The 21672-nt window shown below is 54.0% G+C and overlaps 1 protein-coding gene and 1 long non-coding RNA gene across 4 annotated transcripts in view; one reads left to right on the forward strand and one right to left on the reverse strand.

Moving 5' to 3' along the window:
- The window catches only part of ADCY5 (adenylate cyclase 5), a 142975-nt gene that overhangs the window by 115823 nt on the left and 5480 nt on the right, over positions 1 to 21672 (forward strand). For 2 of the 3 annotated variants that reach the window (XM_012733140.1, XM_012733138.1), the window contains exons 9-19: positions 1296 to 1318; positions 2086 to 2230; positions 3314 to 3411; positions 7302 to 7389; positions 10521 to 10637; positions 11065 to 11229; positions 13674 to 13849; positions 15885 to 15917; positions 16977 to 17109; positions 19623 to 19886; positions 20913 to 21117. In XM_012733140.1, coding sequence (XP_012588594.1) covers positions 1296 to 1318; positions 2086 to 2230; positions 3314 to 3411; positions 7302 to 7389; positions 10521 to 10637; positions 11065 to 11229; positions 13674 to 13849; positions 15885 to 15917; positions 16977 to 17109; positions 19623 to 19886; positions 20913 to 21117 — 1447 coding nt within the window. The remainder of the gene's footprint in view (positions 1 to 1295; positions 1319 to 2085; positions 2231 to 3313; positions 3412 to 7301; positions 7390 to 10520; positions 10638 to 11064; positions 11230 to 13673; positions 13850 to 15884; positions 15918 to 16976; positions 17110 to 19622; positions 19887 to 20912; positions 21118 to 21672) is intronic. The other variant, XM_012733131.1, reaches the window with a different exon arrangement.
- LOC105854421 overlaps positions 20304 to 21672 on the reverse strand; it is a 5774-nt gene continuing 4405 nt past the window's right edge. The window contains exon 3 of the long non-coding RNA XR_001146108.1: positions 20304 to 20939. This is a non-coding gene — a long non-coding RNA (uncharacterized LOC105854421). The remainder of the gene's footprint in view (positions 20940 to 21672) is intronic.

Raw genomic sequence — 21672 nt, forward strand, 5'->3', positions numbered from 1 at the left:
GTGCTGTTAGCTCAAGCCTGCCCTCTGAGACCCCTGGAGCCTGCGTGGGCCTCCCACCGCTGACCCTCCCCCCAACACACACCAGCTCCTCCAGTGTGGGCCTGGACCCATGAAGTAGGCAGGTCTTGCTGCCTGAGTCAGGGGATTCTCGGAGACGAGAAGGCTCCTACCTGCCCGGACAGACGAGCACTAGGACATTCAGCTGCAGGGCAGCTTGGAGGGTGCTCTAACCCACATTTGACACTTGAATGTGTTTCTAGATGTTGCCAGGGCCCCGGGAGCCCTCTTTGGGGGCTTAGAGCAAAGACGGAGTACCTTGGGGCAGGTAGACAACAAACCTGTTTTAGCACTGGGTCCTCTGGCTTTGGAAAACAACATAAATCCCACTTTTGTTTTCCAGCTCTGTCCTCAGTGGGGGCAAAGAGAGGTGTGTCCATTTGGTGTTTAGGTTCCCGAGCTGACGGCCGTCCTGCCCAGCAGTGTGCCCGACGCTGGGTCACGGAGATGTGAGGACATTCCCTGTCCTTGCCCTGGCCACCTGAGCCTTGCCTGGAGTGGTGCCTGCGATCCCACCTGCTTCATTCTGCCACAGCTAGTCAGATCACACCCGATCACACCAGTCCTTTTGTGGGCTTATAGATTAACTCCAGATATGGCTGGAGGGCACCAGTAAGGGGCCTCCTCACACCCTCCCTGAGCTCCCATAGGAGTTTCTGGACAGCAGGCAGGTCTGTGCCAGGTGGTTCCTCCCTCCCAGGCCCCAGCCACCTCTGGCCTTACAAGAACAGGTGGATTCTCAGATACCAGAAACGCTACTGCAGGTCACCTAAGTTTATATTTCTAAGTGCCAAACTCATGAGTGCTAGGAGGATCCCCATGTACTCCGTGGGGATGTGGGGGTGCGTGTGCACAGACACAGGTGCCTGCACATGGGGACTGGGCAGCATCACAGTGTTCCTTATTGCTAGCCGAGCAGGTGGCAGAATTGGGAGGGTACTTGCCAAGCCCAGGACACAGAAGCAGGGTGGGGGTACTTAGGGGCTATGCAAGAAATTGCATGTGGGCACAGCAAGGGTCTGTACACGTGCATTTTGCCTGTGGATGGAATAAAGTCACAGTGCACCCCAGGCATCCGAGCAGGGAGTCCGAATGACAATCCTCTTTCTATCCAGCTCCTTGGTGAACTCCAGAGCGAGACTGAGCCACAGCCTCCCCTGGGTGCCCTTCCCCTAGAAGCCCTTGTTTTCAGGCCTCTGTGTTCTCACTCTCCTTCTCTCTCTGTCCCTCTCTTTTAGGGCTTTGAAGACCCCAAGGACAAGTGAGTAATGTGCCCCTCTTTAGTCCTGCTCCCTCAGCCTGGGGTCTCTGCAAGTCTGCCTCCTGATTGGCTCCCCACACTCCGTGGAGGATGAGCCACACTCAGACTCGGGGTGGGGAGGGAATGGAGTCCCTGCAGCTGGAGAAGGCGGCGGAGGGGCTGGGCCCATTCCACAAACACAGTGTTGCCACAGACAGGCACGCTGCACTTGTGTGCACACGCAACGACACGTGCCTGCGTGCTCTGTGTGCACACACGCGCACACACGCACAGGGAACTCTGGTCGCCTGTGCCAGGACACGTGCCCATGTCCTGAGGGTTGTCTTCCCTTTCCTCCTCCACTTCTCATTTCTCAGCTGCACCCTGACAAATAGGGGTTTTAGTGTAGCACCCAAAGATCCTGCAACCTGCTTCCCAGACAGTCCTGAGCCAAGTTAAGGATACCAGGTGGTTCACGGTCCCTGTAGCAGATACCTCGCCCCCAGCCGGCACCTGCTAGACCCACGGTGCAGCTGAAGAACGAAGAGCAGAGACTGTTACCTGTTGGGTAAACCCCAGGTAATACTCATAGTCTTAGTATAACGCACCGTATCAGTAGGTCCAAGAGGGCCTTCCTGTCAGTGGGGTCCCCCCGTGCCAGCTCCCCAGTGCCTGGTAGGGCTGATCCTGCAGAGTACCTCTGAGGACTGGGGCACAAGGGCAGAGTCAGCCATCCCCAGGTCCCTTGGCGAGTAGCCAACTTGTGTCTGTGCCTTTTGCTCCCCTAGAAACGCCCAGGAAAGTGCCAACCCTGAGGACGAAGTGGATGAATTTCTGGGGCGAGCCATTGACGCCAGGAGCATCGACAGGCTGCGGTCGGAGCACGTTCGCAAGTTCCTCCTGACCTTCAGGGAGCCTGACTTAGAGAAGAAGGTCCAGCACCCCGGCGGGAAGGGGCCCTGGGCAGAATCGGAGCCAGGGGCATGAAGACCCCTTTCTTGTTACCTCAGTTTCCCCAGTTCTGCTGCTGTACTACCCGGGAGATGGGTGTTTCGGGGAGACTTCTTAAACCCTTTGTGCCTCAGTTTTCTTATCTGGAAATGGGGACATTTAACATCCCTCCCTCACAGGGCCAGAGTGAGGCTTAAGCTCGGCCCTACGCGTGAAGCGCATAAAAGACTACGAGCCACGTAGTAGGTGTGCGGTGTTAGCCGCTGTCTGTGTCATGACTGCTGCGCTCCCTGTGTTTCCCTGGGCCACCAGCTGCACTGGCACACCAGGACCTCGGAGTTGGGGAGAGCAGTCAGGAGCTCTTGGGCCGTCTCTTAACGCTGTGGCCGAGCGGCTGGGCGCCTTGCATGAGGCCAGCCAGCGAGGCCATGACAGAGCTGGAGCTGGTGCTGGTGCTGGATCTTGCTCACATCTCAGGGTCTCCCGGGTGTCCCAGTAAAATCAGTTCATGTGCTCATGTCATTGTCAGGTGAGGGCAACCTAATGGGAGGGGAAGCATGGGGAAGGCAGTGTGTGCCCTCAGCGAGTGGCACTGGCCGGGCTCTGCCAGTCTGCGTGACACTGGGCCAGCAGAGCCTCTGTTTGGGCAGCTGGTTGTGTCTGGGGGCAGCTGGGGCTGGAAGTCAGGACCTGTTGGTGAGCTCTGTAATGCTGGACAAGTTGCATGACTGCTCTGAACCCCAACTCACTCAGGCCCAAGTAGAAACACCTACGGTTCTGCTTCCCAACTCTCGCCGGGCAAGTGGTGCTGGCAGGGTCCAGCACAAGTCCTCGCATGTCGAAGGTGCCCGGTGACACATTGCAGAAACTTTCTGGTTTGACCCCACAGTCCCACTTTGACCACCCGCCCCACTGGCGCCCCCCTGTGGCGGTTTGCAGTGGTTGCTTGGAAATTAAGCCCTGGTTGTGGGGTCTTCCTGTCCTGGGAGTGGGCTGGCCCTGGGGGTTGGGTCTAGGACAGACAGGGCCTTAGCTCCAGGCCCTGACCCTGCCGTGTCCTCTCAGTACTCCAAGCAGGTGGATGACCGATTCGGTGCCTCCGTGGCGTGTGCCTCGCTCGTTTTCCTCTTCATCTGCTTTGTCCAGATCACCATCGTGCCCCAGTAAGTATCTCAACCCCTCTACAACCTCTCTGCTGCAGGACCACAGGGGAGGAGCAGAGAGGTCAGGTAGAGGGCAGACGTGGGGTCTGGGCAGGGAGAGAGGTCTCTGGATGTGTCCTCATATCCTCAATGGGACTGGGAAGCCAGGGTCCTGACCCTCCGTGACAGGGAGGCTTCGCGGCTGCTTGGCGGAAAACCTCTCCTGGGAACCGCCTGGCGTGAGAGGCTCTGTCTCTGCCTAGCTCTTGCCCCATTTTACCCTGCACCGCTGCTGCTTGAGCAGTCACCCAAAGGAGCCAGCAGGCTCATTTCTGCATGACCTTGGGTTCTTGTAAAAAATCAATGCCTCTTCAAGAGATAAAGTTTTCTGCTACCCTGGATATTTCAAAGAACGGATTCCAGGTTCTAAAAGGCTCTTCTCAAAGAGGCACTCTTTGCGCTTTTGAGGTCTGGTCATGTCGCTGAGAGAGGCTCGTGACTTCCAACAGGACCACTGTGAAGGGGGCATCAGCCTTTGGGGCTGGAGTGTTTGTTCGATAGTCATTCTCAGGGGTCACGTGGAGGGAAGAGCTGTGGGTGTGTCTACACAGAATGCCTGATGCATTTTTTGACTTCTCATGATACAATAGTATAAACATACAAAAAGCATTTATTATGGTCAACACCCATCCCCTGGATATAAAAGTTGTTAATGTTTTGCAATATTTGTTTGATACTTTTTAATTAATTTGTAAAGAAAATTATAGATGTGATGATATTTTACCTCTACAAAGCTCAGTATCCACCAGTTTTTAAAAAATAATATAACAGTTTATTTTTACATCATTTTGTGCATTTTTCCATCTCAGCTGTAATCCCTGTGGGCTTCCCATCACCAGATCACACATGTGCCATCACCATAGTCCAGTGCAATTCCCTCCCCCCACTGTTTTTGATCCCATTCCCCACTCCACCCCTGTAAAATGTCTCTGGTATATAGCTGTTCATTATTATTATTTTCTCTCCTGGTCTGTTATACTCCTGCTATGAATGAAACCATCTACTATTTTTCCTTTTCTTTCTGGCTTATTTCACTAAGCATGATCTTTTCCAGCTCCATCCATGTTGCTGCAAAAGACATGTGTCAATTTGTTGTTTGGTTGCTGAGTAATATTCCATTGTGTATATGTACCACATCTTTTTAATCCATTCATCTACTTTTGGGCATTTGGGCTGTTTCCATGTCTTTCCAATTGTAAATAAAGAAGCGGTAAACATGGGGGTGCAGGTATCTTTTTGAATCAGTGTTTTTGTGTCTTTTGGGTAGATACCTAGGAGTGAGGTTGCTGGATCATATGGAAGCTCCATGTCAAGCAGTTTGAGGAACCTCCAAACAGTTTTCCATAGTGGTTGTACTAGTTTGCATTCTCACCAGCAGTGCAGGAGAGTTCCTTTTTCTCCATATCCTCACCAACATTTGTTGTTGCTAGTTGTTTAAAGATGTGCCATTCTCACTGGGGTGAGATGGTATCTCATTGTGGTTTTAATTTGCATCTCCTTTATTGCAAGTAAAGTTGAACATTTTTCACATGCTTGTTGGCTATCTGCATTTCCTCTTTGGAGAAGTGTCTTTTTAGCTCTTCTGCCCATTTTTTTTTATGGGGTTGTTTATTTTTGTTGAGTTTCATCAGTTCTTTGTATATCTTTGTGATCAATCCTTTACCACTGGTTTTGTGTGCAAAACATTTTTCCCAGTCAGTGGGATGTCTGTTTGTCTTTTGTAATGTCTCTTTTGCTGTACAGAAGCTCTTTAACTTGATGTAGTCCAGTACCCACCAGTTTTAAGAGCATTTTCCTCCTTGGTCATGTACCTTATACATCAACAAAAATAACACCTAATACCCACCCCATAGTCAGATTTCCAAATTGTCCCCCAAATGTCTTCTGTTTATTTATCCATAGTCAGTGTCTATTCAAGATACCTGTTTCCATTTGGTTGTCTTGTAAGTTTAACAATCTAGAAGAATCCCTCACTCCAGCACCTTCTAGTTTACATTTCAAAGTCATTGCACAAGAAAATGCTACCGTTCCTATACACCCTTCATCCTGTTTCCCCTAATGTTGACTACTTACATAACTGTCAAAACCAGACAGGTGACACTGGAATGGTGCTATCCACTTGTAGACCTTACTCCATTTTCCTCATACGTTTCCCCCCAGATGACCTCTTTTGTCCCAGGAACCTGCCCAGGAGCCCACACTGCATTCACCTGTTGTATCTCCTCAGCCCTCTCCTGTCTGTGATGGCTCCTCAGCCCTTGTTGTGTTTCACAGCCTTGGTCTACCAGTGATGAGCCCTGACCAAATAATTTGGAGAATGTTCATCTGATGTCTTCTCATGATCAGATTAGAGTTATGCAATGAGCAAGAACCTCACAGAGGGAGAGAGGGTGTGTCTCGGTGCACTGGACGGGATCAGGTGGTCACGATGCCCACCGACCTCTCATTGTTAATGGCACTGCTGAAGACCTGGCCCTGGCTTTCAAAGCTGCTCTGGTTCCTCCCGGGCCACCACGGCTCCACCGACACGGCTAATACCCACTGCCCTCCTACCCCCTACATTGTACAAAGCTGGGGAGAGTGTGGGTCCCTGTGGGCCTTGGACCTCATTTTTTCTGCATGGAAATGGAGCTACGGGGATAAGCCAGCCCATGAGGCTTTCTGGGCTGCATAATCTTACCTCTGCCACTTCTTTTCTGAGCATGACCTGGGAGCTGGGTGATCACAGCTTTGTTCCCTCCTCTGGCCACAACTCCAACTTGTTAAGGCATTGATGGAGGTCATTTCTCTGGCCTCCTCTCTCTGGGGAAGCCTTAAAAGCTACTTTAAAGGTCTTTCTTTTCCTCTGAAGAGAATTCTCTTCCCTCATTGTCAGTTTAAAGCAGCTAAGTGCTGGCTTCTGGGGAAGCCTGGAACAAAGACTCTGTTGAAATGCCTCCCTAGAGGTGTTCACCTGCCGCTCAGTCCACGGGCCTTTTACCTGCTGCTGGTGTCTGGCACCTCCTGCCACTCTTGCTCCCTGAAAGGGAGAAGGACTTTGTGTGACCTCCCGGTGACAGGGTGGAGTGTGTGCCTTAGCTCAGCCAGGCCCTGTCAGGGCTTGTGGGAGTTCCGGATGTAAAGCCTCTTGCAGTTCTTTTGTTGAGGATTCTGGCCCATGGTGGATGTTAAGATCACCTGCGATTTGCCCTCTGAAAAGAGGGGCAGAGGGAGATCTTCTCTTGTTGTTGCTGAACTTGCCTTGAGCAGGAAGCAGAAACTGAATGGGATCTGTCATGGGGCGGGGCGGGAGGTTTAGGCGTCTGCCTCTGAGAGCATGTCACTGCTGGCTCTCAGGGTGGCTGGAGGGACAGATGCATGTCTCTGTATCAGGGCCGTCTATCAAACCAGCCTTTGGCCTCATGGTTATTTATCAAGCCAAGAGTGACTACTTGAAGGGAATAAGCAAGTGATTCTTCAGTGGGGCCTTCCAAGCTCAGTGAAGCAAGTCCGTGGACAGCTAGAATTTGGCAGAACATTGGTGTCACCTGGTTCTCCATTTGTCTCCCCTTGGCTGCTGCTCCCCTGGAAAGCGGGAAGAGTGGGAGCCAGACGGTTATGGGGGGGCTGAGTCAGTTCTCAAACCTGTGCATGCCTTTCTCAGTGAGGTGTAGCTGCAGTGTAGGTGACTGGACAGTGCTTGCAGGAGAAATGAAGAAGCTTCCACCTCCTTCACAGGGGCTTTGGAGCCCCCAAACCTCTGGATCTGGATAATGGGCCCTGGGAACCTGAGACCTGCCATCCCAGGAGGCTGCAAGTCGCCACCTTCGCCTGGGCCCACCCAGGACTCCCCACCAACTCTCTTCTTTCAGCTCCATGTTCATGTTGAGTTTCTACCTGACCTGTTTCCTGCTGCTGACTTTGGTGGTGTTTGTGTCCGTGATCTACTCCTGTGTGAAGGTGAGTCTGGTGTACACCTGGGCCCCTCTCTTTCTAGCCCCCTCACAGAGGCCCCTCTCGCAGCCCAACGGTCACCCCTGGAATTGGAGGTGCTAGGTCATAACTTTTGTTTTTAAAGATTTGTCTTTATTTACTTATGCATACAAGAGCTGGGATACAAATCAGAAGTGCAGGGGGTGAGAGGATTCACCAGAGACAGAGTGGGGAGCAGAACAGGCAGATCTACGAAGTACACTGCTGAGGGGAGCCGCTGGCAGGTCAGGAGAGGTCTGCTGCACCATGTGGTTCAGCTCCCTGGCCAGGGATTGAACTCAGGCTGCAGCAGCAATATGTGATAGTCTGATACTGAACCCATATGCCACCAGGGAGGCCCTGGGTCACAACTCTTGATTGATATTGGCATGAGCTAGACTGACTCTGGCATAAGCTAAACGTTTCTTCAACTTTTTGCCATCAGGTACTTATCATCTCCTTCCACACCTGCAGTATCCCACTCTGCATCACAAACCTGGAACCAGAACTCCAGGGTTACTGGCATGCCTGGACGCTCGTGTGAGAGACCAGGGTCCAGCTGCCCCTCACCGCAGTCATTAGTTCTGTCCTCACTTCTGTGTTTTTTGCTACCTAGATGTGAATTAATCAGACCGGGAATGTGCTGGTTGAAATGTATTTTTTAAAAATCGATTGTTTTTCTGAGCTCTGATTGAGAGCAGGCATTGAGCAATTGGTTTACACAAACACAAGTATCCTGCAGCAAAAATTCTTTCCAGGATTTTCTTTTGCTGCAGTGGTGCAGCCCCTCTGGGAGACTGCCCCAGGGGATGAGTTTTTTTTTTTTTTTTTTTTTAAGATTTATTTATTTATGCATGCAGAACTGGAGTACAGGCCAGAGGTGCAGGGGGTGAGAGGATTCACCAGAGACAGAGTGGGGAGCACAACAGGCAGATCAATGAAAATGCACTGCTGAGGGGAGCAGCGGGTGGGTCAGGAGAGGTCTGCAGCACCATATGGGTCACCTCTGGGGCAGGGATTGAACTCGTGCTGATATGGCTTTAGCTTCTTAGTGCTGTGCTTTAACCTGCTGTGCCACCAGGGAGGGCCCCCTGCTGAGGTTTTTAAAGCCAAGAGCAGATCTTTTTTAAGGATGACAAGGGAAATTGGCTAACAGCAAGCCAATGCATTAAGAGTCATTCATTAGATGTTAGGCCACATTCCAGGTTGCATTTTTAATAGCTGCAGTTCTTCTCCTGGCCCCTGAGTGGCCCCTGTGGTGCTCCAAGTCCCACAGTCACCAGATAGTCCTTGCCCCCTCACCTTCTCTAAAGGTTTTAGCATTTGCTCATAACGTTTGCTTAAATCGGGTATTGCACTAGTGGCTGCAGAATGATGACAGTCTTTCAGTTGCTGAATTGGGTGATCAAAACTGAAAAAGGTTTCAGCAACATGGGGGCGGGTCAGGGGATGGAAGGGTGGTAGTGGGGGGCAGCCGAGTGGCCACCGAAATGGCAAATTTTTCAGCAGCCAAAAATTAGAAACCATCTGCCATACCATTTCACGGCAAGATCCTCACGCTAGTGCCAAAATGTGTTCCCAGCTGTGAAACCCAGAATTCCTTTAATGGGAAACAAGAATTTTCATTCTTTTTTTAAAAAATAATATAATAGTTTATTTTTACATCATTTTGTGCATTTTTTCCATCTAAGACTTTTCATTCTTATTAGCAACGTGGCTCTTTAAAGTGCAAATATTAACTAAAATTTCTATGAATTTCACAGCTTACAAAGCACAATTTCATTGTGGTTTCAGAACCATCCTGAGAGGTAGATTTCCCTATTCATTGATAAAAGACCTGAGGCTCAGAGTTGCTAATTATTTCCCCAGGATCACACAGCTAATAAGAGGCTGAGCAGGAAATTTTAAGTGCTTTATTGAACTATAAGTCATACACCATAAAATCATCTTTATAAAGGTGGATGAACTTGTAATTCAGTAGCTTTTAGTATAGTCATAAAGCTGTGTAACTATCACCACCAATTTTATCAATCGATTGATGAATATGTGAGTATGGTTTTATAGTAACCTAGTGTTTAACATTTTAAGGAACTGCCACTCTGTTGTCCAAAGCAACTATAATATTTTACATTCCCAACAGCAGTGTAGGAAGGTTCCAGTTTCCCTACATCCTCAGCAACACTTGTTATTGTCTGACTTTTGATTGTAGCCTTCAGAGAGGGCATGTGACTGACTCAAGGTGACACAGGAAAGCCACACTTAGAACCCAGGCCACCGGGTTGCTGAATTGGGTGGTCAAAACTGATCCCACATTTTCTGCCACCCTCTCTGCTTCAGGGGTGGCCACAGGCCCCCTTGGCCTGTATGTACCAGTGCGGCCTCCACAGGAGGTACTGAGGTGGGTGCTGGGGCCCTGTTTCTCCAGTGGGCAGCTGCTTTTGGAGTCCTGCTGTTGAGTGGTGAGGAGGATATGATGGCCAAGGCCCAGTATATCAGATTTGGTGGCATCAGATCATTTCTTCACCAAACCATAGTGGGTCTTCGAGTGTACATACAGCATACCTAGTTAAAGAAATAGAGCAGGTTAGGCGAGGGAAATGGCAGGCCCCTGAGCGAGCGTACGTGTCCAGGGCACTGCCCTCCTCCTCGGGTGCTGCTCTGCCCCTTCTCACAAGCCCACTGCCTCCCTCGATGAATCATCAAACCCACAGCTCCCTACTTCTTGCAGGAAGCCTTCTGGCCTTCCCTGGGAAAGTTCTGGGCCCTGTGTGATTCCTTAATTGCTACCGACTGCCCTCCATGACAGTAACTCCCAGTGGCCCAGCTTTGCTTCCCTTTAGGGTCAGGGCGCCTCTTCCCTTTGGGTCTCTCTCTCTCACAGTGAGCTCCCGCTGCCTCCTGGCCAACTGCACCGGTTCACTTTTGTTGGCCTGGAAGTGGCAGTGCAGTGGAAGGAGATCTGTGCTCTGAGCAGGAATTCGGGAAGCCCCCAGGGATGCAAGCAGGAGGCAAGAGGGGAAGGGGAGCCTGGCTCCTCCCAGTTCCTCTGTGCTGGCTTGTGGCATCTCCATTGAATTCTGCCCTGTCTCTCTCCCTCCATTCCCCCCCCCCCCCAACAGCTCTTCCCTGGCCCTCTGCAGACCCTCTCCAGGAAGATCGTGCGGTCCAAGATGAACAGCACCTTGGTCGGGGTGTTCACCATCATCCTGGTGTTCCTGTCGGCTTTCGTCAACATGGTGCGTGGCTGCGCCTCCAGGTGCCTCCCCAGCCCCGCTGGATGAAGCCCAGGGGAACCCTGCACCAGACAAGTCTGCAGCGGGAGGGCAGTTCCCAGGCCTAGAGCTCTTCCTTTCCGGAAGTTCTCACTTGTGTCCCACTGTCTGCGATCAGATTTGACTCAAAGCCTCTCTCACACAGTCTTTCAGTTCCTCACTCTCACAATTCTGGAAGAGCCAGAAAGACTCAGGAGGTCCCCAAGGGACGTGTAAGAGCCCAACCTTGGGCGCCTGGACCGGCCCTGCCCATCCTCAGCCTCTGCCAGGCTCCCCTCTGCGCCTTGTCAGCTTCGGGCTGTGTCTGAGCCAGTGGGTGGGCGACAGCCCCGCCTGGAGAGATGGGCTGCCTGGCCTGCCCCTGGGTGCTGACTCTCCTCCTTGCCCCCAGTTCATGTGCAACTCCAAGGACCTGTTCGGCTGCCTGGCGGACGAGCACAACATCAGCACCAGCCAGGTCAACGCGTGTCATGTGGTGGAGTCGGCGGTCAACTACAGCCTGGGTGATGAGCAGGGCTTCTGTGGCAGCTCCTGGCCCAACTGCAACTTCCCTGAGGTACTAGGCAGGGAGAGGCTGGATACAGATGGGAGCCCCCGCCCCACCCCCTCTCTGTCCTTGGAACAGTCAGGACCTTAGATTCCCATCTACTCCAGAGACCTCTATCCCCTAGTCTCATCCTGATGTGCCAGATGCCTGTGAACATCTCCCCAGTGTCACAATAGCCATGATGATAACGGCGTGGCTGTGGTTTAGGTCATCCTTCCCATGAGTCGGGTCATGTGCTGAAGGCTGTGCATGCTTTTACAAGTTTAGTCCTCATGAGAACCTGATGACATAGGTATACTATTATTATTTCCTTTACAGAGATGAAATGGAGGCACAGAGGGGTTAATTAGCTACTCAAGGTCACACAGCTAGTGAGTGGCAGAGCCGGAGCTCCCACCCAGGTCGCCTTGTTACAGCAAGTTTGTGCTTTTAGCCTGAGGGCAGAGCTGTGTCTGGGCCCTCAGCTTCAGTAGCAGCCTCCAGCCCTCCCCCAGAGAAACCTGCCTTAGCTCCCCACTCCTGGTGGGGGTAGAGAACAGCAGGGATGCAAGGCAATCAAACCCAAACCAGCCCCCTGCCATGAAGCTCACCTACCACTCAGAGCATCTAATTCAGCAGTTTGTAGTTTATTTACAAATGTGTGCAGTCATCATTATACTCTAATTCTAGAACATTTAATCACTCCAAAAGAAACCATGTTCTGCAGTTACTAGGTTTAGAAAGAATGCATGCATTAAGCGCCTGTAGTATGTAGGCACATCATTCACCTTGCAGTGTTTCCTCAGGGAGCCATGTGCTAGTGAGCCTCAGGTCCCGGGGTCCTGATCCCCCCACCCCAGCTCCTCGCCAGGGCTCACCTGGGAGATGGTGGCAGGGTTGATCCTTTGCACTCATCTAATCGGAAAAGGTGAATGTCTCACCAGCTCCCTTCTGGCGGCTAGGTGCCTGGCACCTACAGGCTTATGGTGAGGGAGCCCCGTAAAGGGTAGGGGTTCCTGGGCACCCACCTGGATGGGCACTCCTCCTCCCCTGTCAGGGGCCCAGGCCGAGCTCTCCCGCCCCTGGCGCCATGCTCCACCCGCCCCGAGCCTCTGTTCCCTTTCACATCTGCCCCAGAGCCTACAGAAGCTGTTTCCTGAAAGCTTTTTGCTGAGAAACAGGCAGTTTTGGGATCACGCTTGCCCCTGGTGGCTGCTCCGAGGGAGGAACCAGGAGTGTGGGGAGAGAAGAGCAGCAGCAAGGTCCCGCCAGGCTTCTCTTCTGCCAGAGCTGGCTGGCCCCGCCCTCAGCCCTCAGCAGCCTTGAACCAAGGGTTAAGCCTTGGCCTCCTGGTTTCCTGGGCCCAGAGTCTGAATGTGAGTCTGTGGGCTCTTGGAGCCCCTTCCTTGCCCCTGGGGACTGTTAGCTGGGGTTCTGGACTGGACTGCCGGGGTGTGCCCTGCCCACGCGCGGCTCAGTCCATTCCTGGTGGTAACCTGAGGTTGTTCTCTCCTCCTCATCATCACCAGGCCCTCGCAGTCCCTCTCTGGGCCTTCAGGGACCCAAGCAGAAGCTTCATCTAGGAACTACCCCACTGCCAGATAGCCTCCAGTTTGAGGCAGAGGCCATGCTCAGTAAGCGTCCCAAAGCTTAACTCAAACAGTGGTGCTGAATTTAAAAGAAAGAACAAAATAGCAGATGCTGTCATGTCTGGGGTCAGTATTGGGGGACGGCAGACCAGAAAGTCTCCGAGGTTCCTGGCTGGCTCCTCACTCTGATGGAAGGGGCTTCTGTCAAGCAAGTCCCAGGGCCAGGGTCCCTGGAACCTCCTGTTAGGAGTACTTTGAACCTAGCAGCTTTTCCGATTAAGGTTACTTCATGTACCCAGGGGCTCGTGGGCAGCTCCTAATACTGAAACCATCATACTTCTGCAGCAAAGTGTATGAAGAATCATAGGAAGCAGGATAAAGGTGACAGCGTCCCATGGGTTGGGTCAGTGTTGCCACCAGCTGGGTCAGTTCAGGTGTGGTGTTGCTCTTGAGAGCAGTTTTCGGAGCTTACGGTTTACAGTTGCCAGTCGGGGGCTGAAGCTTCTGCTCCCCACAGTTACTGAGAGCACGAGGAATGCACCAAGTGACTTAGTCTCTTGTTATTGTCAAAGTGAGCCCATGCGGCAGGCGGGTTCGCAGGTGGGGGGCTGGGACTGTGCACGTGGCCCCGGCCACATGGAGAGTGCATGTGAACCCCGGGAAGCCTGCCTCTTGGCTCTTTCGTGGTCTCCACTGCTGGTGCTGGCCAGACTGGAGCGGCACCCCCTGATGGCGAAGCAGGGCCCTGCACCTGGCATCACAAGTTTGCTTCATTTCAGCAGCCGCTTCTGCAGAAGCTTCCCAGGAGGCCACTCGGGGTGCAGGAATGCGGGAGGGTGGGCTGCAGAGGGCGGGCGGGCGCTGAAGTGCTCCCTCTTTCCACAGTACTTCACCTACAGCGTGCTGCTCAGCCTGCTGGCCTGCTCCGTGTTCCTGCAGGTCAGCTGCATCGGGAAGCTGGCACTCATGCTGGCCATCGAGCTCATTTACGTGCTTGTCGTCGAGGTCCCCGGTGTCACGCTCTTTGACAATGCTGACCTGCTGGTCACCGCCAACGCCATGTACGTGGCACTTCCTCCTGTCCCCAACTGGTGCTGGGCACAGCAGACAGGCGAGGAGAGCAGGAGGCTGGGGGCCTGGGCTGCAGGGGCATGGAAGGGGAGTGGCCGTCGCTGTCCAGCTCTGACCACTGAGGCAAGGCACAGAGTATCTTACTGCTTTCCCCCTTTCCCTTCCCCAGCGGTGGGTAGACGAGGTCCCACTGCCCCTCTGCTGCCAGTTTCCTCCTCACTCCTGACCTGAGACCTCAAGTGAGTTGCTCCTCACTTGTCCAGGCCACTGATGAGCTGTTTCCACTGAGCCTAACTGCCTGTGGTACTCAGAGCATCGAGGCCCAGCAGAGCTGAGCCACAGCGTCTGCGGAAGCAGAGGGAACAGCCGTGGTTGTTCGTGACTCAGGGCTGGCCTTGGACTAGGCATTCAGACACACATGACCCCTTTTCACCCTCTTAGCAGCCCGGTGAGGTGGGCAGGATTGCCAAGGAAGGCCGGGGGGTCACGCACTGCTCAGAGGCTGTGGCTGGATGGTGGGCAGCTGCGTCTCATCCCAGGAGGTGGTGGGTGGGTGGGGGGCCAGGGTAGGTGACTGGGCAGGCAGCCTGGCCTCTCGGGATACGTGTCAGCTGTCCACGGGAGGAGGTAGCTTTGTGAGGGTTTGGGTCAAATTGAGCCTTAGACACACACTGGGTCATTTTCCTGAACCTTGTTTTTTCCATAGTAAAATCATAACCATGCCCATAGTGGTACGACATGTGTGAATTGCCTACTGTGAAGTTTTCCCTATCACGCCCCTCTGTACACATGCACACACACGTACACACACCGGAAATGCAGAGAAGTAGGCTTTAGGTCTGTGTCCCTAAACTGCTTCCTCTGCATCGAGGAAGGAATCCACCCACCTACTAATTTATGCTCAATCATTTGAGGGCCTGCTGCCTCCCAGGCACCGAGCTGGACAGTGGGAGTACTCCCACGGGGGGCTGAAACGGGCAGTTGTCAGAGCTTCAGAAATGTTACTTTTTGTGAAGGGAGGGTCAGCTGAGAACAGAAGGTGCTAAGTCAGCTTCCCCAAGGACCCTCTCGGCTGAGTGGGGCTGAGTGGGGCTGTGGGTGGGGAGGCTGTGGCGTTGGGAGCAGTGCAGGATGGGAGGAGCTCAGGCCTCTCCAGCCATGGACCAGGGCAGGAGGGGGGAGCTTTCCCGCCCACCAAGCCCAGCCCAGCTCTCCTCTCCTCCTGCGGAAGCTGCAGCAGCGAGCAGAAGGCGGTTCTGGGTTGGGAGGCCCTGAGTCTGCTGTAAGGGAGCACTGCCCGACAGGTAAATAATCCAGCCCACGTATGTGGTTTAGAACATTCAAGAAGCTGTTTTGGAAAGGCCAAACCTACAATTATTTTAATGACATTCTCATTTAACCACTATATCCAAAATATTATATATACCCAAAATATATAGTTACAGTGGAATAGTTTGCATTTCCCTATACTCATTGGGTATAACTGATATAAATTTTACACTTGCAGGACATTGTAACTTGCTGTAGTCACACGTTAAGGCTCAGTAGCCACATGTGGCTCGTGACTACCATGCTGGGCAGTGAGGTGCCCTGCTCTTCCCATCCCTGCAGGGACTGGGGCAGGAGAGGTGGGGGGGACACTGGCCTGGTGGGCGTGTAGGGGGTGCCCAAGGGTCCCAGGTGAGGGCTGGGGGACTTGAGGTCATGGACATAGGGTGCCAGTTGGGGCTGGGCTTCTGCCCGTCCTGTGGGTGTCCTTTCTCAGTGGACAAGCTAGGGGCCATGGATGCAATAACAAGGGCCCCAGACACAGCGGCTGCTGGCCGGGGGCGGGGGTAGGGTGCAGCAGTAGTAGGCAAGGGCAGCAGAGCTGGGATATACGGGGGTGCAGAGCAGGCGTGGAGGAGGCAGAGCAGCGTGGGTGGGAGAGTGGGCCGAGGGTACCGAGCAGGGCGAGGGGTGACAGCAGAGCAGGCCTGGAGGCTCTACACATGCCCTGAACACCTGCCCAACTTGTATTTGCAGAGACTTCAGCAACAACAACGGGACCTCCCAGTGGTGAGTTAATGTTCTTTTCCGAGCCCCCTGCCTTGGCACGGAGCAGTCAGAGGCCAGCAGCTCAGGGCTGAGCAGAGAAGGCAGAGTGCCCAGCTGGGAGGGGAGCTTTGCGGCAGGGTGGGCAGTGCAGGAGGCAGCCGGGAGGGCGAGGAGCCCTCTCTCCGCACCGGAGTCCAAGCTGGGTAAATGCCTTCTTCTGTGACCCCCGCGGCTCCACAAGCTCCAGACTCAGCACCCAGAGTCCTCAAGACCTGCAGGCCATCCCCCAAGCCTCATCTGAAAGCATCTAGCCTCACGGTTCTCCCAGAGCGTGTGTGAGATGCAGGCAAAGGAGAACAGGAAACAGGTGGCCCGTTCCCCCCCCCTCCCCCCCCCCGGGCGGAGCAGCAGCCGAGGCCTGCAGACTGTAGGGGCTGCTTCTGGGCAGGGACCCTGCAAGCTCAGGTTTGGGTTCGCCACAGAAAGCAGGGTTTGCAAAGCTGCTTACCTTAGGGCACTTGTTAGTAATGTCATCACATTTATAATTAGACAACAGTAGCCACCAACAACTGGCATGCTACCCTCTGTCAAGGACTTTGTTGAATACTTTATGTACAGTATCTTGGACTTCTACCATACTCTTGACACGTGAGTATTGTTATCCCATTTTGCAGAAGATGAAACTAAGGCTCAGAGAGGTTGAGACTTGCCCAAGGTTGCCCAGAAACGGCCAGTACAGCCTGCCTGGCTCCCTGTTACTGTACCCCAGGGACAGAGACCTGGTCGATACTGCCTTGTAGAAGGGCTGACTTCATCCCTTGAGGCTACCAGAGGAAAACCCCCCAGTGATGGAGGAGTAAGGCCTCAGCAGAGGAGGCAAGGTGTCTGAGCTACAGGTGTGAGCAGAAGCCAAGATGGGCTGCCAGCTGGGAACGCTTCCAGGAGATTGCCTTTCCTTAGGCAAAGTTTGAGCAGAAGGGTGAGGAGGAGGAGGCGGCGTGGTAGCAGGAGGAAGTTAAAAAGTCTGAGGGAGTTTGGGAGGTTCCACAAGGTGCCAGGGCATCTACTGCCCTCTTGCAGTCCCGAGCATGCGACCAAGGTGGCGCTGAAGGTAGTGACACCCATCATCATCTCGGTGTTCGTGCTGGCCCTGTATCTGCACGCCCAGCAAGTGGAGTCCACCGCCCGCCTCGACTTCCTCTGGAAATTGCAGGTGAGTGACCCTGGTGCTGAAACGGGTGTGAGAATGTGCTTCTCCTGGACTGGACATAACCCAGTCCTGTACTGACCAGGTGTCTGGCTTAGGCCTCATCCCAACTGACCTATACCCTGTATCCCACGAGGTCTGCTCCCTGTTTCCTGGGGCCAAGAGCCAAAACCCAGGCACTTTTCCCCAGATGAACCCACTTAGTGCTGGGGCTCCAGTGGGCCTGGGAGTGTGCCCTTAAGTCAAACGCTGTCTGAGTACTACTCTGCACCTCCAGAGGCAAGGATAGAGGCAGGTATAGACCCAGTTTGGTGGGGAGGGAGGGGGTTGCGGGGAGCTGGGAGCTGGAGGGGGAGGAGGTGAAAGTGGCAGAGTGAGCAAAGGGCCTGTGTTGTGGAGGCCTGAGTGCAAGAACCGCCACCACAGGCCTCTGAGCGGGACTTGACGTGACCTGGAGACTTCTCCATGGGAGGATAGATGGAAGGGACACCATTGACGGGAACCCTGGCCAGGGGACTGTGCCCTGACCCTGGTCAAGTCCACTGGAGTTCAGGATGCAGAGGGCCTCCAGGGGCTAGCAGCAGCCCTGGGCTGCCGCAGAATGTCCAGGAGAGGGCACCCAAGGGCATGTATGAGAAAGCCTGATCTTCAAGTGGGCAACCTCAGACCTCCAGCGAGGGGCCTTGCAGGGCCTCTTAGCCAGGCCCCTCGTCTTCCCTGGCTGGCCCTATCACTCAGCCACTTCTCAGGCTCATCCGCAATGCGCCTAGACCACCTCCAGCCTGAGCTTCAATTACTGCTGAAACTACCCCCAGGTGCAGGAGGCCCTGGATTTGCTTGGATGCTAGTGTAGATGGGGGCATGTGATTGCCCCCGCTTTGGGTGTGTAGATGAAATTCAGCTGAGATCCCCCTGAGGTCTCCATGTTTTCTGTGCAGAATGCCCCGTGCAAGCCCTGAGCTGGGCGGGAGCTAGTTCTCCGGTGCGCGGCTATATCCTCTGAGCTACCTCCAGCCTCCTGCTGCTCTCCTGTGCCCCACTCCTTTGGGAAAACTCCCAGCCCCCCCACCCCCGCTCTCTCCTAGATGCTGATCAGGCTCTAGGGATCTGGAGCCAGTGTCCTTCCACTTCTCTACTCACACACTCCCCACCTCCTCCGTGCACCCCAGGAAGCCTCCCAAGATGGCTGCCTCTGTGTGTTAGAGGCTTCAAAATGCTGGAAACAAAGGAAGCGCAAATGCTGCCTCTTTTTAAGATTCTGCCCCTTATCCCCATCTGTGTCTTTCCCAGCTCCAGTTTGCAGAGGGCAGATTGTGCCCCCCCAGGGCTGAGTGGAGTAGCCCTGCCAGGTCCACAAAGCCCAGCCACCCGGAGAGCCAGGACCTGGGAGATTCTAGTTGCAACTAAATAGATGTTCACATTTAGTTAGATAACGCCTAGGGCGGCTGGCAGATCTCTTAAATGGCCCTAGTGACCCTGCCTGCCTACCTGCCTGCCAACACAGCCACTCCCGGCTCCAGGGGCTGCTGTTTGCCATCGGGGGGGAGGAGGCCGTCACCCTCAGGCTTGTAGCCCGGCATCCCATCAACACTGGCCAGATGCTGCTTGTCGCACGTTAGTACCTTCCTACCTCTGTGACTCAGCCTGTGGGCTGCCACTGGCCTCTTGACCAATTAATTGCTCAGACTCAGGACTCAAACCAGGGAGAAAGTCAAGGGTGAGGTCCCATTGGCACTAGGGGCACCCCGTGGCCCCACCTGACGGCATCTGGCCTTGGAGGGCCATTTGATGCCCTCCAAGAGAGCCTGGGAACCTGGGAGACTGGGCAGGGCTTCTATCCATTTTCCCTGTGAGGTCAGTCTGTTAAAATGGTGTTTATCAAGCTGCTTTTCCAATTGCATTTCCTGATCTAAAGAGGAAGATGGAAAATCGAAGAGCTTTTCAGTAGCCAGCGGACCATTTGGGGGGTACTTTCTGAATGATCCTTTTTACTTAATCTATTACTCCTCCCCTGGGACCTGTTTTCCCTCCTTTGAGAAAGTGACCCTCATATGCATCACTTTCTAAAAGGCAGGGAGGGGAGAACCAGACACTTAAATCTCTTTTCTGATGGCAAGTCACATGTTCTTCATAGGAAACCTGGAAGTAGAGACGGTGCTCACTGAAACTTGGGCATGCATGGATACTTGGGCCAATGGTGTCTTTTTTTTTTTTTTTTATGCATACAGAACTGGGGTATAGGCCAGAGGTGAGAGGAGTGGTGAGAGGATTCACCAGAAGCAGAGTAGAGAGCAGAACAGGACGACTGGCGAAGTGCACTGCTGAGGGGAGCAGCGGGTGGGTCAGGAGAGGTCTGCCGCGCCATGTGGGTCACCTCCGGGGCTGGGGATTCAACTTGCACTGAAGCGGCTGCCGCTGGCTTGCAATGCTGTGCTTTAGCCCTCTGTGCCACCAGGCAGGGCCCGGTGTCGTCTCTCAGTCAGTCACATGTCGCTTTCTGACCGGGTGCTCTGTGCCAGGCCACAGAGGAGAAGGAGGAGATGGAGGAGCTGCAGGCCTACAACCGGCGGCTGCTGCACAACATCCTGCCCAAGGACGTGGCCGCCCACTTCCTGGCCCGCGAGCGGCGCAACGACGAGCTCTACTATCAGTCCTGCGAGTGCGTGGCCGTCATGTTTGCCTCCATCGCCAACTTCTCGGAGTTCTATGTGGAGCTGGAGGCCAACAACGAGGGCGTCGAGTGCCTGCGGCTGCTCAATGAGATCATCGCGGACTTTGACGAGGTGCGGGCAGGCTTCTGAGTGGGAGGGACAGGAAGGGCCCCCCTTTCAGATACAAATACTGGTGCTGGTGGCCAGTCCCTGTTCTGGGCCCCCTGAATAATACATTTTCTTCCCAGCACCTCACCTTATTACAGATGAGGAAACTGAGTTATAAATCTACATGCCCATGGTCACTGCCAGTAAGCGGCAAAACAGGGGCTTCAGACCAGGCTGTTTAAACTTGGAGTTGCCTGTCAGCCTCACTCACCAGCTGCCCACACTTGCCATCATTCCTCTGGTGCTACAGAGGGTGGGACAGGACTGAGGCAGGGACAGCCCATGTCTGTGCCCAGGACACTGAGACACCCAAAGAGGAGGCAGGACAAAGATGCAAGGCGCAGAACAGCAAGCAGAGGCAAAAACAATGACCTTTCCCATTCGTTTATTAAGCCCTTGTTGAGCACTGACTGCGTGCCAGGCACTGGGGACATGGAGCTCGAAGGGGCAGTCTGGATCCTGGGAGCTCGCTGGGAGGAGTGTGAGGGGCAGCCGCAGTGGGACTGTGTGAGGCACAGGCAGCAGGGAGGAGAGCGATGCTGGTGCTGGGCCCTCGTGTCTGAAGCAGCCCACAAGACTTCCAGGTAGTGGGGTAGCTGGTGTTGGCTAAAATGGGTGTGGAAGGCTTCCAGCAGGTCCTGGAGATAGAAAGGTGTCCCACTGGACAAAGAGAAAGGATTTTGCCTGGGTGGGCTGGGAACTTGAGCCAGCAAAGGGCCACCAGGCCTTTCTGGGGTCCAAAGGTCTAGTGGGAACAGGTGACCTGATCCCAGGGGCTCTGGGTATGGGGTGGACATAAGGGTCACTATCCAGCCCATGAGCACTGGAGGAGACCCAGCTCAGCTGGGGGTCACTGGGGCTTCACACAAAGTTGATGGTGGAGACCAGCTTCCTGTGAAAACTGGGCAGACATCTGGGGTCACCCCACCACACTTCCCTGTTGGCCTGGGTGCCCCAGACTTGGAGTGACAGGTTTGGCTTCTTGTGCAGATCATCAGCGAGGATCGGTTTCGGCAGCTGGAAAAGATCAAGACCATTGGCAGCACCTACATGGCTGCCTCAGGCCTCAACGACTCCACCTATGACAAGGTGGGCAAGACCCATATCAAAGCGCTGGCCGACTTTGCCATGAAGCTGATGGACCAAATGAAGTACATCAACGAGCACTCCTTCAACAACTTCCAGATGAAGATTGGTGAGTCCAGCCCTGGGGAGTACCAAGGGCTGGGAGGGGCTTGCGCCCAGAACCCATCCAAGCACAGGTTGATGCTACAGGTGTTCCTGCCCCCCTGGGGGTGAGGGTGTAGGTACCCATAATTCAGAGCAGAACCCGCCAAGGTCTGGAGGTGCCTCCTCTGAGCACTGACAGGCCCACATGGCAACACAGACACTGTCCCTCCTCTGGCTTCCCACCTTGCCCACTCCTAGGGAAGTTCGGTTGGAACAGGCTGCGTCTGCCCAAAAGGCTTTGTGAGAAATGCTGTGAACAGGGGCCCAGGGCCTTGTGGTGGCTACCTCATGAGCAGACGACAGTCCCATTTATTTCAAGTGACACTAACTTAGCAGCAATGTTTTACTTAAAAGTGTTCCAAATTGGTGGCCCTCCCTGGTGGCGCAGCAGGTTAAAGCGCAGAACTAAGAAGCTAAAGTCACTTCTGCATGAGTTCGATCCCCGCACGCCCCAGAGGAGATCCACATGGCGTGGCAGACCTCTCCTGACCCACCCGCTGCTCCCCTCAGCAGTGTACTT

Source organism: Condylura cristata, unplaced genomic scaffold (assembly GCF_000260355.1).
Source record: "Condylura cristata isolate star-nosed mole 26May11 unplaced genomic scaffold, ConCri1.0 scaffold00003, whole genome shotgun sequence".
Lineage (NCBI taxonomy): Eukaryota > Metazoa > Chordata > Mammalia > Eulipotyphla > Talpidae > Condylura > Condylura cristata.